At 33.8% G+C, this 17952-nt stretch overlaps 1 protein-coding gene and 1 pseudogene across 1 annotated transcript; both read left to right on the plus strand.

Annotated features, from left to right (window-relative positions):
• LOC123201867 overlaps positions 1-17952 on the plus strand; it is a 67432-nt pseudogene that overhangs the window by 26068 nt on the left and 23412 nt on the right.
• Positions 9088-17567, plus strand: LOC123201922 (disease resistance protein At4g27190-like). The gene is made up of 2 exons (XM_044617531.1): positions 9088-11487; positions 17493-17567. The coding sequence occupies exons 1-2, from the start codon at positions 9088-9090 to the stop codon at positions 17565-17567; spliced, it is 2475 nt and encodes an 824-aa protein (XP_044473466.1).

Here is a 17952-nt window from a genome sequence, read left to right on the forward strand (position 1 = left end):
TGATAATTCATAATATATGAAGGATTTAAAAACATGTTAAGAATGAATGACGTATTTTGATAATAGGAAACATACGAGAGTATTAAATGAAATATTAGATAAGTATGAGGGCTAAAAAAATGTTAAAAATATAGGGGGTACTTTGATATTAAATATTGTAAAAACGCTTTAAATGAAATGTTAAGAATAGATACATACATTTTGATGCAAGGTAAAAGAAAAGGCTGTTAAACAAACTGTTAGATAGTTATAGGGGGTTAAATGAAATATTAGATAAAATAGGGGGTATTTTGATATTAAACATTGTAAGAACGTTTTTAATGAAATATTAAGAATAGATAGATACATTTTAATACAAGATATCATACAAGGGTGTTAAATAAAATATTAGATAATTATAGGGGGTTAAAAAAACATTAAAAAATTATAGAGGGTATTTTGATATTAAACATTGTAAAAATGTTAAGAATAAATAGATGCATTTTGATACAAGATAACATACAAGGGTGTTATATAAATTGTTAAATAATTATGAGGGGTTAAATGAAATATTAGAAAAATATGAGAGGTTTTTTGATATTAATAACTATAAGACTGTTTTACATAGTTATTACAGATTTTTTGTTATAAATTAATAATTATTTCCAAAAACTTGTCATTGCAGGATTGATAATTAAAATGGATGATTATGCATCGGTTCGTTACCAAGGAGAATGTATTCAAGGTGACGACAACACAATGAAATATGTTGGAGGAGCCAAACAATTAATTAAAATTCTTTATGGAACAACATTTGAGGGATTTATTGAGTTTTTGAAGGAGTCTTGCAGTATTGATCTAATGAAAAACTACCTTAAACTATCAATGAAGCCAAAAAAAATTGAGTTTGACTGCCCCGTACAGATCCAAAATGATGAAGATGTCTAGAGTCTTATTGATATGTCTCAGTACTTATAAGAATATATTCCTGTTTTTGTTACATATACCCTAATTGAAGGACAGAAGGAAGAAGATGAAGAAGAAATTAGTAGGGTGAAAAAAGAATATGATTGGGAAAACTTGATTGATTTCAGTAATGACCCATTATACATTGCAAACTCATGGGCTCATGGAGAAAAAGATAGGGTTCCCGACTGGGGTGACTTTGATGGAAATTATATACCCGATATTTCTTCTGAAGAGGTAGAGTCCGAGTATATGCCATCAGCAATCGAGGGTATGGATAGTTTGTAGCTTGAAGATCCTATTTCAGGTGGTAGAAATTATTTTGGGCCATTTTTTGACAATGTCCCCACTGATCCATTTAGGTGGCTTTCTGATTTTCCTCTATACCCATCAACATCATCAGGTGGTACCAGATCGATCCGAGAGGAGAATAGTGTAAAGGTTGGCGATATTTTCCATAATAAAGTACAATTGAAAGATGTTGTGAAGCAATTTGCTTTACTTAAAGAATTTCAATACATGGTCAAGAAGTCTGACAGGACGCGATAGGAAATTAAGTACAAGGCTGAAAATTGTGAGTGTTATATACATGCAAACAAGTCCAAAGTTGGTGAAGTGTTTCAAATCAACCATATGAATCCTACCCACACATGTTCAGTTGATCAAATCATGCCACATCATAGACAAGCTAGGGCCCGAGCTTTAGGCCAATTAATGAGGTCAAAGTTTGTGTTGATTGATTAAATTTATCAGCTTAAGGAAATAATTATGGACATCGTTGATTGGTATAAAATTGACAATTCATATTGACAAGCGTGGCGGGCAAGAAACTGGGCTATAAATTCATTAAGAAACTCATCGAAGGAATAATTTATGCTCTTACCAGATTATTGCTACAATCTACAGCGCACCAATCCGGGCAACGTTACTGCTATTGAAACAGACGATTACTATCAATTTAAGAATTTGTTCATGATATTAGGATGTTTTGTTCATGCATTTAGAGAATATCTCTGACCTATTATTTGCATCGACACTGCTTTTCTTAAAGGTCAATATCTAGGGAATTTATTCATTGCGGTGACTCTTGACAGTAATAATTAGATATATCCCATTGGTTTCAGCGTTGGTAAAAAAAAAGATCACGACACATGGTGTTGATTTCTCAGGAGGATTAAAGAATGGATCTATGACCTCTCCGAGCTGGCGATAATCGATAATCTCAGATCGACATCATGCTATATACTCTGCAATGGTTGAAGTCTTTCCATATGTCTACCATAGATGTTGTTGTCATCATCTTTTGTGTAACATGCGGGCAAAGTATAAACGAGACTCAAAGGTAAAGTGGTTAAACAAGTATTAAAATGTGTCAAAAAGCACAAAAATCAAAAAAACAAATGTCAAATTTGAAAACTACATGTCGAAAAACCCTAAAAAAGAAAAAACAGATATAAAATTCAAAAATTATATGTCGAGAAACCCTAGATATGAAAAATATCAATTTACACCCTCAAAATTTTTTTATTACAAACAGGTCCAATATTTATCCCTTGTCCCCTCAGTAATTCTCTAATCTCTTAGCGCCCCTGCAGTTTCAAAAAAGTAAATTCCCCCTACAGTATTCACGACATTAGCTCACTGTCTCGTGGCAAATTTCAGAAACACCCCCGTGGACTAACTGTTCTCCCCTAGCTCCCTAATATTTTGAAAACGCTACTTCACCCCCTAACCTGCGGTCAAACTCTCTTGACCGTGGGAGATTTTGTCCTGACCGTGGGATTCACTGTTCCCACGGTCGGACTGCCAATTACTTCGAACGCATTTTCCATCAAAAAAATTCATCGTTTCGACCTCCAATTTCAACACAAATCAAATATACATAGACTATAACACAAAACCTCTCAAGAAATTTAATGAAAACAACCAAGAATAAAAATATTTTAAGTATTGTTCAAAATCAAAACTCTAAAGTTTTAAACCGTAAAATCTCACTCAAATCTCAATAATATGAATAATAACTTGATTCAAACAAGATTAGGGAAGATATACTAACCTTCTTTGTCATTTTCGGTAGTCAAAAAACACGAAAATTGTCAAAAATCTCTTTGACCGTGGGATGACCGTGGGAAGGGAATTTTTCTTTGAATTTGCATAGTGAAACCGTGGAAAATTACCATGGGAAATATGAAATTTTCCTTGTTTATAATGGGGCATTTTTGCTTAAACCTTATTGTTTTAGACAATTTTGCTTAGACCCCCTTAATTTTGGTCATTTAATATAATTTCCCTAAGAATAATAGATTTGGGAATTAATTTCTAATTCGTTTCCTTATTTCTATATATATATATTTTTATAATTTCACTTGTTCCCTGCAATAGTACATCAAAATAATAGCATGGCCTACTGGATTTTTGAAACTTTAGGGATGCTTGCAATAAATTTTAAAAGAGTTATATCCAGTGTTTTTAAAAGTAGATAACCGGCAGTCAGTTGGGTAAGCTCTTTACATAGATATTAGGTCAAAAGACTTATTCCCACCCAGAGTATGTAAAGAGTCTTTGTCGTTAACAAAAATGAGTCATTTTCATTTTCTGATGACGACAGCACCGCATAGCGTCGGAAGATATTACCTAAAAGGAGGACACGCTGGAGAGGAGAAGATATTACCTAGAGATCACAGGAGAAGTTTCTTCATTGCTGAAAAAATTGAACGTTGAATGTTGAATGTTGTAATTACTTACACTATTTGAACAATATCTGGACGCAAAGTAGAAGACGCTAATTAAGTAGAAGGAGAAGAAGAAGCATATGCAGAGAAAATAAGTAATATAACAACTCTTCAATTCAATTTTACGTATTTATCTTTTTATCAGTCTTTTAATATAGAACATTTTAAAGAAAATAAATAATTCTATGTATATATTAATGTATTTAATGCACGTTTAAAATTATAATTATGATTATAATAATAAGAATAATTGATTATATGATACTTCAGTTGTATTCTGTTTTTTCTCCCTCTTTCGCGGCTAAGCTTTTCATTTAGCCTTCTGATCCGACATCAGATCTCTTGCAATTCAACACCTATACTAAACATTCAACACTTTTGTTGCCAAGTGTTTTTAATTATTTAAAAACTGACAATTGTTGAGGCATATCATCTTTGTGAAGAAGATATATGGAGACATTTGATTTTCTGTGTATCTTGGGAGTTGAAGCAAGTACTGGAACGATATAATAAGAGTTGGATTTTTGTAATACTATATTAAAGGGGTACATTATCATATAATGCCAAAAGAATAATACTGTTTTCCAAAACATTGCTGGTGATGGCTAGGTTGGGCATGAGATTACTTTGTCACTTTCCCGACTCTGGGCTTGAAAAACGCCAAGAGGGTAATGTCCCATTTGCCTAATGTAGTCGAACAACACTGCAGCATAACCTGTTGTTCAACATAAGGGCAAGCGCATTCCCTAAAAGCCTTACAACAGGTAGCAGCTGCAAACTTTGGTCCTTTGCATTAGGTTGGGAGGATTAGAGGTGAGCAAAATACTCGAACCGAAACTGGAACTGTCAGGTATCTGGATTTCAGTTCCAGGTAGGAACTGGAACCAACTTACCTTGTGTAAGTTTCTGCTCCAATTCTTTGAATCCGACAGGTTCCAGTTCCAATCCCGATTCCAGACACTTAAAAACCGCAACCAGGGGTAGGAGCCGAATCTAATACACAACAAACCAATCCCTCCATCATCAATCCTGGACTATGCTTATTTGACTCATTGAACCACTACAGACCTCCCTTCTTCATCCCCAGAAAATCAAGAAATCAAAAAATTAGAAGAAGCATGTAAAGATTAAACGCAGAAACACCATGCCAAGCCAAGATTGATCTTGCTGGGAGAAGAATGGCATTAAATGGCCTTTGCTTCGCATTAAATGGCAAGAATAGGAGCAGTCACAAATCTTCTTTATCAGTTAAATTCATTACCTTCTAACAAATCGAAAACTTCTTCTTCTCCTTTCTGTTACAGAGATAACATAAAATGCCCTTTGCTGCTGCTTTTTTCATTCTCTTATTTTCCCATGGATAAGTTTATCATTTGCTGTCAGAAAGATATTTAATATCACCTCAGTTGCACCAAAATTTAAACCTTCAGACCTTAAAAGAGAAAATGGCCTTTTCAAAAATTTTTAGTTGTTGGTTCTAGGTAGGATTCGGACTGTACCCAGAACTGACCATCTCATGTCCAAGTAGGAACCAATTTGAAAAGGGACCGGTTCTGATTCCGGTTCCTAAAATAGGAATCAACCGGTTCAGGTTTCCTGTTTTTTAACAGGGTATCCAGAACCGCTCACCCCTGGTGAGGATGGTGAAATCCAGAGACTTAAAAGTCCACAGGGCAATCTGCACATTAATGGTGCAGCATATTTAACATCAACATTATATTTCTCAATGCACATTCAACTACTAAACATACCATCCTTAGCTTCACCAAGGCTTCTGCCAAATACATCATATGTTATTAGTGTGTGAAATTCCATATTTTTCAGTATTTAATTTCCTTGATTTGTGATATTTAATTCGTTAATTATTTGATTAATTGCTTGTTTTAGGAAATTGGACATTAATTGCATTATTCTGAGAAAAGATGCAAAATAAAAGGAATTTAGAGTAGTCACGTATCAAGACGGAAATACAGCAAGATACATAGGAGATGGCTGATTGCAGAAAGGGAAGAATCTCGCTATTTGTTGAGAAATTCACAGTTGGAGACTTAACTAACAATTGGAGAAAGTTCAGGTCCTTTGGAGGATATTTGGCACAAAAAAATTTTCAATGACTGAAGCAGACTTGTCACTATAAAAAGGAAAATTGCTCTCTGTTTTAGGGATCTAGTTTTTTAGCATCCTTTTCTTTCAGAAAGAAACACAACCGCAACCCTTCACTGGTTCTTCTTCAATTAGGATAGGATTTTTATTTTAATTTTCTGTGAAGCCATGAACATAAACATGAGTGGCTAACTCTTTTCTTTAGTCGAGTAATCAGGATCATGATTCTACAACGATTGTGAGATCTTCTTTACCCGTTCTTTTCTTTTATATATTTAATTTATTCCTAATTTTTTTTATTGTTGTCTTGTTCAATTAAATAGGAGACATCTTATTTATTTTGGATTAAAAACAACTTTGCTAAATTAAATTATTGAATCTGTAATTGTTTGATGGTTTAATCATAAGTGGCTGGCTAGCATGCTTGGTGAAGTAGAATAATTATTGTATGTTAGTGGAATAGGTTAATCTAATTTAAACAAAAACAGCGTATGTGTTTTGTTGATTAGAATTGGTGGCTTTTCTAATTCTTAATTCTGTTTTCAATTTAAATTCTAAGATCGTATCTAGAACTGATTGAAAAACAAGAGAAGTAATTAAAGAACGTTTCTTAATTACCAACACCTAAGGAAAAGCAGAACAACGAGCGTCTCGATGTTTCCTAACCGGTTTATTTAAAAGGAAAAATTAATCTTTTTATCGATGATCAATTGAATTGAACCATACCTGAATTACTTGGCTAGAACTCGTCTTATTACTGTTTCAATCTAGTTTTTTGATTACTTTGATTATTTAATTCTGAATTAATTTATTTTTGTTTATTGGTAGGATTCGAAACAACAAAATCCCCCTTACTTTATTTTGTTAGATTTCAGATAAATAACCCAATCTTTGTGGATACGACTCTACTTGCCCTATCTACAAGTTTTCATTGAGAGAGTAGAAAATTTTATTTTTGGTGGATTCGACACCCATCATCTGTATAATCATCCAAAACAGCAATACATTCAATCACTACCACATAAAATCACCCAAAAACAAATTGATGTAAACTCAAACACAAATACTAAGAGAATTGAGCACATGCTTCAACTCAACCCCAGCTCCATCATGAGTGAAATAATTTTTGTTGTTTATTATGCATTCATACGTATGAATTTATTTATATATGAGTCTTAACTTCTATTACAAGCAAGTGATAACCTGTTTATACAAAGAAAATTAATAGTTAACTGATAACTTAAATAAGGAAAATTTATAATTTGTATTGATTTCAAATGAATTTACATTCCATCATAGAACAAAATATTTATACTAATTGAACACTATTTGAATGTAAAATACTTTTTTCATTCTTAAGTGGCTTGATTCCCCTTTACCATAATCACAATATACTTTGTTTACATTCATATCAGAATATTGTAATGAAAATCCAGGGGAAAACAGAGCACGGAATCGTAGCACAAAGAGATCAAAAGGTACATAAACCAATTTTACACATTTTGGTGTAGTATTAGCTTACTAAAGATTCTCTTTGCAAATTTTATTGTTTATGTTTCATCAATATCATAAATGGGTGATTTGATTTCTTTCAGTCTGGCAAGGCAGCAGGCTGACAACTAGTTAACAGAGGAGCTCGACACAGTTATAGGTGCGTTTGGGTACCAAATTCCCCTCACTCTAAGGGTCTACCTAATTTGTGATGCTTGTAAAATTACTTGGTTGTTGAACATCAAATAAGTTCAAAGTCTTCAAATTTTACTACTCTCAAGTTGTCCTTGACTTGTAATAGAGAAAGCTGATCTATATGCAAGTGGAGTTGTTATTTGGAGCTGCTAATTGGCATCAAAGTAACTATATCAAGAAATGCAGGAAAAAATAATGCGAATGTACGATGAGTATTATACATACTTTCTGGATATCATGCTGACATTATTAAACTAAGTTATTTGAGTATTGATGGTGCTTGGGCAATGAGAAAAGAAGATGATGAATGAGTTTTGTGATGAACGAAGTTAAATGTATGGTGCATCATACTTATGCAATTGACAGGAAGGTAATTTCTGATGATTTTCAGCTAGAGATCATACAATCTATCAGACAAGTCAGTATAAGCTCTGGTTAGAGTCCTGTGTTTTCTAGAGCTGTTCAAGTAAAATATATTAATTTTACAATTTTCATTATATGTTTAACAAATGTGTGAGAGCTTTTTTGGAAGGGTAGGAATCAGAAGCACAACATCAATCAGCGCAAGCTTTCTTCTGAGAAGATTTCTTCACCAAGTTTATACAATGTTAGCATTTCCTACTTATATTTAATGGCACACATTTCTTATTATTTACTACAACAAATTTCATAAAAGGAGAAAGAAGATTTTTGCCCAAAAAGTCAATTGTAATAAAAGATTAAATCGTCACAAAAGACGCGTTATCAAAGCATAATACCCACGAAAAAAATTGTCCTTAATAACCAATTATTGTCGACGAACTTATGTTTTATCATAAAACGATATAAATTTTGGGATGAAATTTTTTCTCTATAAACGAATTTGATTTCATTCTAAATAACTTTATTTTGTCCCTAAAAGAACACATTTAGGGACAAAATATTTTATAAAAGGATACACATTTGGGGACGAATTAGTATATAATTTTTTCACTCTTAGTATCCAACTTGTAATATACAATATTTGTTGTTATTACTAATTCTTTATCTTTTTAATAATAAATCATCACAGTTTTCACAATATTTGTTGCTATATATAGTTAATGTTTATATTAAGTTTTATCCTAATACCTTTCAAAATTTTATCCTAATACAACATAAATAAAATTGTGAGGGAAATTGTTTTTTCTCTTAATTGATCAAATTTATCTCATGCATAGGCCTGTGAAATCAGTAAATCATGTAACTGCTTTTAGAATAAAAATGAGATCTCTAAAACACTTTAGTGATTATAGAAGAAAAGAATATTAAGCTTGAGTTGAGAGCAAAGCCGTTTGGAATTAGAGCAAAGAATGAAGGAAAGAATAATCTTTTCAATGATAATAGAACCAAAGAAGCCTTGAGACCCAAGGCTTCTTCTATAAGAAATCTTTTGTACTTTAATGCCTTTCTCTTTTCTCTTTCAATTGCTTGATGCTGTAATTCTTTTCCTTAGTGTTATAACAGATTCTTAATTTTGTTATGAGGAAAAGAATATCTTCATAAGAGGTGAATTACTGGCCATTCACCTCTCTTTCCTACATTCTATCCACATTTTTCTCTCATCATCTTTCAACAATCAAAAACAAAGAAAATTAAGAACATGGAAATTTGTGTTTCAACTGTCGGTTCAATTGCGGGCAACATTTCCAACCGCCTGTTTGATGCAGCAGGCCATCATACTGGTTACGTGCTTAACTACAATGACAACATTGAAGGATTAAGAAAGCAAGTTCTGAGACTCGAGGCTATCAGAGGCGACATACAAGTGAAGATTGATGCTGCTAAAAGAAACAGCGAAATTATTTTACTTGCCGTCCAAAATTGGATATCAGAAGTTGATAATGTCTCTGCAGAAGCTAAGAAGTTTTTGGAAGATGAAAGCAATGCGAACAAGATGTGCTTCAAAGGGTGGTGCATCAATCTCAGATTGCGCTACCGGTTCAGCAAGGTGGCAAAGCAGAAGATAGCAGAGATCACTCAGCTCCAAGAAGATGGAAAATTCCAATCTCTATCTCAGCCTACTCCTCCTTCTTCGCGCATTATCTCTCCAACTATGGGATTTTCTGGAATTTTCAAATCCAGAGAATCAATCAAGAATGAAATTATGGAGGCCTTGAAAGATGACAGGGTCAGCATAATTGGAATATGCGGGATGGGGGGTGTGGGGAAGACCACACTAGTGAAACAAGTTGGCAAACAAGCTAAAGAAGAGAAGTTGTACGATTCAGTAGTTATGGTGGTTGTGTCTCAAACCCCAAATATCATGAATATTCAAGCCGAAATTGCTGAAATGCTAGGTCTGACTTCACTCTCTGAAAACTTTAAATCAGCAAGGGCAAGTTCCCTGTGGGAGAGAATTAAGAAAGAGAAACGAATCCTCATAATATTGGATGATATTTGGAGAAGAATTCAATTGGAGGAGATTGGCATTCCTTTTGGGAAGGACCATGGAGGTTGTAAGATCGTGCTTACCTCTCGAAGGAAAGATGTATGCGATCAAATGGGCTGTGACAAGACATTTACTGTTGGAACTTTGACAAAACAGGAGTCATGGGAGCTATTCAAGGAGCATGTTGGAATGGATGTTGAAAATTCTAATATAAGCTCGATCGCAAGAGAAGTAACCACTGAATGTGATGGTCTACCGATTGCGATTGTAACTGTAGCCAGGGCACTCAAGAACAAGAACATGTATAAGTGGCGTGATGCCTTACAACAACTTAAAAGGTCAACATCAACAAATATTGAAGGAATGCATGATAATGTAATTTCATGCTTGGAGATGAGTTACGATTTTCTTGAAAGTGAAGAAAAATCTGTCTTCTTATTTTCCTCTGTATTTCCTGAAGATTTCATAATTCCTGTTGAAGTCTTAGTGAGATACGGAACAGGATTGAGATGGTTCAAAGAGCTGGAGACAATTGAGGATATTAGAGTCAGAACACATGCTATTGTAAGTAACCTGATCTCTTCTTTTTTATTGATTGAGGAAGAATTTGGGGAAGAATATGGTGAGAAATGTGTCAAAATGCATGATGTAGTTCGTGATGTTGCACATATCATAGCACGCAAGCACAACCATACATTCTTAGTGAAAGCTGGTATTAGTCTGAATGAGTGGCCAGAAAGAGATACATTTGAAGATCTCATGTGTATCTCATTGATGTTAAATGATATTAAAGAGGCACCAGATGCGATAGAATGCCCAAAGTTGCAGTCGTTGCTACTGCAACAAAATTCCAGATTGGTTGTCCCTAACAATTTCTTTCAAGGCATGAATCATCTTGGAGTTCTAGATTTAAGTGAAACTCAATTATCATCATTACCTAAGTCACTTTCCTTTCTTGTAAACCTTAGAACTTTGTACCTTAATTATTGCAAATTGGGTGACTTATCTATAATTGGAGATCTAAGCAAACTAGAAATTCTTAGCCTTTCTGGTTCTAACGTTAGGGAGATCCCTATATCGTTTAATCGATTAACTCATCTGAGACTATTAGATTTGAACTATTGTAATAAGTTGACACGAATACCACCTGGTGTCATATCCTCTCTTTGTAAATTAGAGGAGTTGTACGTTTTGGAAAGTTTTAGGCTTTGGGATTTAGAAGGAGATGGGGGAGATTCAAGAAGCAATGCGAAGCTTGCTGAGTTACAATTCTTGTATAGAATAACTAGTTTGGAAATTATTATCCCAAACCTGAATTTCTTAATTGATAATGATGTGCCATTCAAAAATCTATCAAGCTTTACAACAATAATAGGTGCTCCAGAATATAATGAAAAATGGAATTTTATGAGATTTCCTGGCAAGTATTCACAAAAATTGATGATCTCATATAATAATGAGGTTTTGATTTTAAGATTACTTGATTGTTTGAAGAATTTGGTAATTGAAAGAACAGAGTGTCTACATATTATAGGTTTGGACAACATCTTTCATGACCTGGTAAATAGAGGACTGAATGAACTGAAGGGTTTAGCAGTGCTTAATCAGAAGGTAACATTTCTTGTAAATATTTTGGAATGTTCATCAAATTTAAGTTTCCACAACTTAGAGTTTCTACAAATTGTTGGCAATCCCAACTTGGTTGAAATATGTCATGGTGAACCCTCAATCCAGTCTTTCAATAAGCTCAAAAATTTGACTGTTAGTTGGTGCGATAGGTTGTTGAATATTGTTCCAAGTAATTTGTTATGGAACTTTCAAAGTCTTGAATATTTGAGTGTAAATTGGTGTAATTCAGTGGTATATATATTTGATTGTAAAGAGGTTAAGGTGGTAGATGGAGAAACAAAGATGCTCTCGTCATTAAAGAATCTAGAATTGCATTTTCTAGCAAATATGACACATATATGGATGGGTGACACTCAATTCATAAACCTATGCAACTTGAAGAGATTGGATTTGTATAATTGCCCGAAGTTAATTAAGTTGTTTTCACAAGCTTTATTGCAAAGTCTTGTTTGTTTGGAAGATATGAACATACAATATTGTTACAGTTTAGAGGAGATTTTCATAATGAAAGAAGAAGAGGAATTAATACCACCAAAGAAAGATCTCACCACAACCTTATCAAGTTTGGGAAACTTAAGTTCAATATATATATATTATTGCCCTAAATTGAAAAGACTATTCACCCCCTCCATAGTCAAAAGCCTTGTAAAGCTTAGAATCCTCAGAATAACTAGTTGCTCAACACTGGAAGAAATAATCACAAATGAGGAAGCATCATCATCATCAATAGAAAGGATTGTGTTTCCTAGTTTGTTTCACTTGTCCCTTCAAGGACTGAACAACCTTGGATGTTTTAGCTCAGATTCATATTCAATTGAATTTCCAATTTTGGAGGCACTTAATATCTATAAATGTCCCAGTATGAAAATCTTTGGTTATGGAGAACAACTAACACCAAAGCTCAACAAAGGTAACGCATTTATTTCCACTTATAAAAGACGATGGATGGGCAGCCTTAACTCTACAATCCAACAATCGTTCAAAGAACAATAGGTATGTGAAGTAATTAATTGTTGATTGTAAACAACTGTAAGTATTTTTTTTAATAAATTCTTTTGGAAAATTAATAATTTAGACATGATAATAGATATGGTTATTTTGTTAGAGAAATAATAAATTATGGAAAAATGTGAATTGTTTTGCAGGAGGAAATTAGAAGACAACAAGTAAATGGTATGAATGATTTATGTTTAAAATAATCTAAAAGGAATAAATCGATTTAACAAACCTTGGTCTTCGGTCACATCCACCATTGGAACTACGATTGATCATCGAAACAAAATATCAAATTAATTAATTGAATATTCGTTGTGGTATTGAATTAACCTGTCATTCCTTACGATTAGTTAATCAAAAACATGTATTCCAATTAACCCTTATTGATTAATAATCCGGATACGATCTCGAATTTAATTAAACAATAGCATTACGAATTAGAAAGACCAACGAAGCAAGACAACACAAACGTACGACGTTGCATTTAATCTAGTTGATTATTTCCCTAGGATTATCGCTTCTGATGCAGCAAACGATAAACTTAGTTGCTACTTCGATTAGATGGATTGAACAATTACGGATTCAGCACCTAAACTAGCCGTAGATTATATTAATTGATAAACTAATCGCGCGCCTTAGAAATCAACCAACACAATCAATACAAATAATTCAGAAAGATAATCAATACTCAAATAATCAAAAATATGCATTAAAGAACAAAATAAATCTCACAATCATTGTAGTTCCATGGTTTCAGATCCCTTCAACCAAGATAAATTATTCAGCCACTGTAAACCATATTTTGCTCTCTAATTCTCTAAGTACAATCGTTGATCATTCTCAAATAAAAATAAGAGTATATATATTGTCTTCCTACTAAAAATCTGGAAATTAAACTAATCTCCTAATCCAATCAAGCAAAGTGATACATATCTTCCCAAAAAGAAAGGAAAAGATATGTATGTTTAATATAAATCCTTCTTCCAAAAATATCATTCCTTATTTAGCTCAATTAATCCTGTTTTCCAGCTGGTGATTATCCTTTTCCTAGGAAGCAAATCTTAATATTTTCTGGACTCTTGCAACAGATCTGGACGTTCAGATCTGCTCTCCGAATTCTGCTCTCATCTTTCACGTGCCCACGCCTAGTCTGCATTACGAAATTTCCAGTTTAATATATCTGCTCTAGTTTTTCCTCTTTTTGGCCCTATTTATTCCAAAATTGCTCAAAGCTTCCTAAAAGCAAAAAGATAAGTAATTCTATTAGATTGCATCAAATTTCCACACAACACAAGGAAATTATAAATCAAAATATTAACAATTAATGGCCTTATCAAATTCCCCCACACTTATCTTTTGCTCGTCCTCGAGTAAAACAAAAACAAAACAAAACAAACTCAAAAAGGTTCCATCAATCTCTTTTCTCACGATACCAAAAAGTGTGCATACCTTAAAATTCAAACCAACCAAGATTCAAGCATCAACACACATCATTATCAAACTTTACAAGGAAATATGCACAAAGACAAATCAAGATAATCGCATTCTAAAGCATGTATAAAGCTTTGGTGAATCATCCTCACGGTTATCACTCATATCACTCATGTGTTTAATGGTTCGGTGTTTCGCTCAGATTCTTCCAATGCAAACATTCTACCATAAGCTTGCTCATGCACCAAATCTCCACCACTTAGATTATATACATGCATAAATCAAAAGGACTTTATTTTAGGTTGTAATGGGGCTTTGGGTAAAGGTAAGGATTAATGGATACAAAAGGTTAAAACCATGAATATTAACAAAGTATTTAAACACTTAAGGGGAACAAAAATGTAAAGCTAAAGCCACCACATTCATCACATTTTCTTTGCTACTTGCTTTTGCCTTTCTCTTCTCTCTTTTTTCAACTTCTTTTTTTTTTTTTTTTTTGAATGTTACTGCAGTTTTTTTCTTTTCTTTCTTTTTCTTTTTCTTGAACAACTAAGAGAGTTGGGTAGCAAAGACAACAATATAAGGCAATCTCAATAGCACTCTTCATGCCAACTTCTTTTCATCAACTCTTCCTATACAATTAAGTCCCCTTTTCCCCCACACTTAAATTTCTCAAGACAATATATTCACCAAGCAACAATTTTAAGTTTAAATGCCTTGCTCATTTTCATGGTTGGGTGAGGATTTTTTTACTTGAAGGCTTGGGTTTGTAATATGGTTTTAGCACAAAGAATCAAGGGTTTTGTAAGGCTCAAGGGGCTAACTAGGGAAATTTAACATAGGTTGGCTTTTGAAGCTAAAGGGTTTAAACAAGAATGCCTTTATCATTTTTATGCATGCATATTTCAATGTGGTCTCGAAACGGTTCAAAGCAAGTTCTAGAGATATATTCACATGGAAGAATATCACTCATCAAAGAAAACATAGATTGATATGAATGTTTCAATCTTTTTCGGCTCAAAACTCACGGGTTAATTAAATTCACCTTAACTTCAAACAAACTCGAGCACTCAATTATCAAAATTTGTTTAAATGCATACCCCTAATTAATCTAACAAATCAGTGTACAATGCTCTCCTGTTGAATCGGCTAAATTCCAAGGCATGCATACAAATTAATTCATTCAAAGTGAGATTAATGGACTGTTTAGCTGACTTAAAACAGGGAAGGATACACTAGCTGCCATATTAATAAAAATCAAGCTTTATCCAGCAATGAACAGCAACATACACAAAGCAAAACAAGGCATACCCAGAATAAGTATAACACAAAGAAAAAAAAAAAACTGATAGAATACAAGAACAGAGCAGAAAAAAAAATAGAATTGAAAGACAGAGAACTGAAAGACAAAACAGTAAATAGCAGAAAAATAAAACACAAATAAACCCTCCCCCACACTTAAACCAAACATTGTCCTCAATGTTTAAACAAAACAGAATAATATGAGAACTGAAATTTAAAAGAAAAGGAAGAGGAAACTTCTCTGGATTTGGGGAAAAGGAACAGTAGTTCGAATTATGAAGAGTTGCAATTGATGGAGGATTCTTTAGATTGTGATGACAACTCTAGCGTAGGAGGCCTCCGATGGGTGGGTTTTTGCTGCTATTTGATGTTGTGAATGGGTTCTGACCATAGTGTTGCAGAATGGAGGAAGGGGCTGCTAGGTTTTTATTTTAGGTGGAGAGAAATTGTGAAGCGTAGGTTTGGCGAATATGGTTTCTGGAAGCAAATAAACCCAGCTTTATAATCACACTAAATCATATGACCCCCTTGAATTTAAGAAAATAGCAAAGCAGAAGCTGGACTTTTGACAGAAGCACATGACCTAGTTCCAGAATACCAAACTGCAGATTCCTCCCCCATGAACATTTACAGAAAGCTAATTGAGACCTGCAGGAGGAAAAAGACAATTGAACAGTAACATTAAAATAAACCTAAGCGAAAATCATAAAATAATTGCTAATTAAATATCTAAAAATCATGAAACTGAAATTTAAAACTAAAATTGGAAAACATAAACCAAAATTAAAACAAATGTCTAGAAAATTAAAATTTAAGCATTAATCAAAATAAGATTGAAAGCTTGGGTTGCCTCCAAAGTAGCGCCTTTGTTTACAGTCGTCGGCTCGACGTAATGGCTTTATCTATTTATCCGGGATCTTTCAGCTCCACTTCTCTGATGTTTTCAGCTGGCACTCCTTTGTAAAACAGTTTGAGTCTATGGCCATTAACTTGAAATACTTTTGATGTCGCTAAGCTCTGAATCTCTACTGTATTTTTCAGCTCTCTGCACTCATTCATCTCTGCCACTGCATTCTGCACATCTGAAATTAATTTAAATTCATCTCTTTCTTTCAAAATATTTTTATGGTTAGCCACCTTTAACTCATCATCACCATCAAGTATATCCTGCGCTAGAGAATCAATGAAATCAACTGAATACACAGGAAAATCCACATCAGGATATTTCATAGCATCATAAATATTAAATTGGATAGCTTCACCATCAAACTCCATGGTCAGTGTGCCTTTGTGAACATCAATTTTCGTTTTAGCTGTTTTCAGAAAGGGTCTTCCTAGCAAAATAGGTGCAGATTGGTCATTATTTTCCATGTCAAGAACATAAAAATCAGCTGAAAAAATTAATTTATCATTAACTTGAACAAGAACATCTTCAATTAACCCCTTGGGATATACATTTGATTTATCAGCCAACTGAATAACTGTGCCAGTTTTTTCTAAAGATCCAAGATTAAGAGCAGAATAAATGGAATATGACATTACATTAATAGATGCTCCTAAATCTAACATGGCTTTTTCAATTTTTGTGCCTCCTATTGTGCAAGGGATGCAAAACATACCTGGATCTTTGCATTTTTCAGGAAGATTTTTGCGAATTATGGCTGAAACATTTTCTCCTACCTTTATTTTTTCATACCTTTTGAGTTTTTGCTTTCTTTTCAATGTACACAACTCTTTCAAAAATTTAGCATAGCGAGGCACTTGTTTTATTGCATCAAACAGTGGGATATTGACTTCACACTCTCGAAAGGTCTCATATAAATCCGCATTGCTTTCGCACTTTAGTTTTAAAGCTTCAGGAAAAGGAGGAACAGGTTTGTATTCGCTGAAAGGAGGATATTTACCTGTCGCTACCTTTTCGGAAGGATTATTTTCTACTGCCGCTTCTTCTCTGTTTTTCGCTTGCTGTGTTGGTACAGGTGGTTCTTTAATTGGCATCTCCAACTCTTTTCCACTTCTCAACGTTATGGCACTAACATTCTCCTTTGGGTTCATCACAGTTTGTGATGGTAGTTTGCTTGAATTTTGTGCTTCCAACCTACTGATTGCAGTAGCCATCTGACTCATTTGATTTTCTAGATTTTGAATGCTGATTCTGGTTTTCTGTTGAAATTTCACAGTGTTAGTAGCCAAAGTTTTAACAATATCTTCAAGAGATGTACCTGAATCAGAATTTTGAGTTGGTTGCTGCTGTCTAGGAATATAGGGCTGCTGATACGGCTGAAAATTATTCGAAGGCTGATTCACATTTGCATTCCCATAACGAAAATTAGGATGATCTCTCCAACATGAGTTGTAGGTATTCGAATAAGGATTATGACTTCGCTGCTGCTGTCCTAAAAATCCGCCCACTGCATTAGCATGTTCAGAGCAGTCCTCTTGAAGTGTTAGGCACATATCAGTTGGATGTCCTCCTACCAAACAGATTCCGCAAACTTTTGCTACCTCTGTTTTTCCTACAGCCATTTGACGTACAAGAGTAATTAAATCATCAAGTCGTCTTTCAAGAGAAGATACATTTACCTCATTGACACGCCGAGACGAATGGTCTAATCTATTCCCAAATTGTTGTGAATTCGATGCCATATTTGAAATTAAATTCCGGGCTGCTTCAGGTGTTTTGTCAGCCAATGCTCCACCACTTGCCGCATCAATCAT

Source organism: Mangifera indica, chromosome 2 (genome assembly GCF_011075055.1).
Source record: "Mangifera indica cultivar Alphonso chromosome 2, CATAS_Mindica_2.1, whole genome shotgun sequence".
Classification (NCBI taxonomy): Eukaryota; Viridiplantae; Streptophyta; class Magnoliopsida; order Sapindales; family Anacardiaceae; genus Mangifera; species Mangifera indica.

Coding starts and splice junctions, on each gene's coding strand:
- LOC123201922 (XM_044617531.1), top strand. CDS start 9,088: ATGGAAATTTGTGTTTCAACTGTCGGTTCAATTGCGGGCAACATTTCC. Junction 11,488..17,492: donor TAGCAGTGCTTAATCAGAAG/GTAACATTTCTT, acceptor GCTGCTGTCTAG/GAATATAGGGCTGCTGATAC.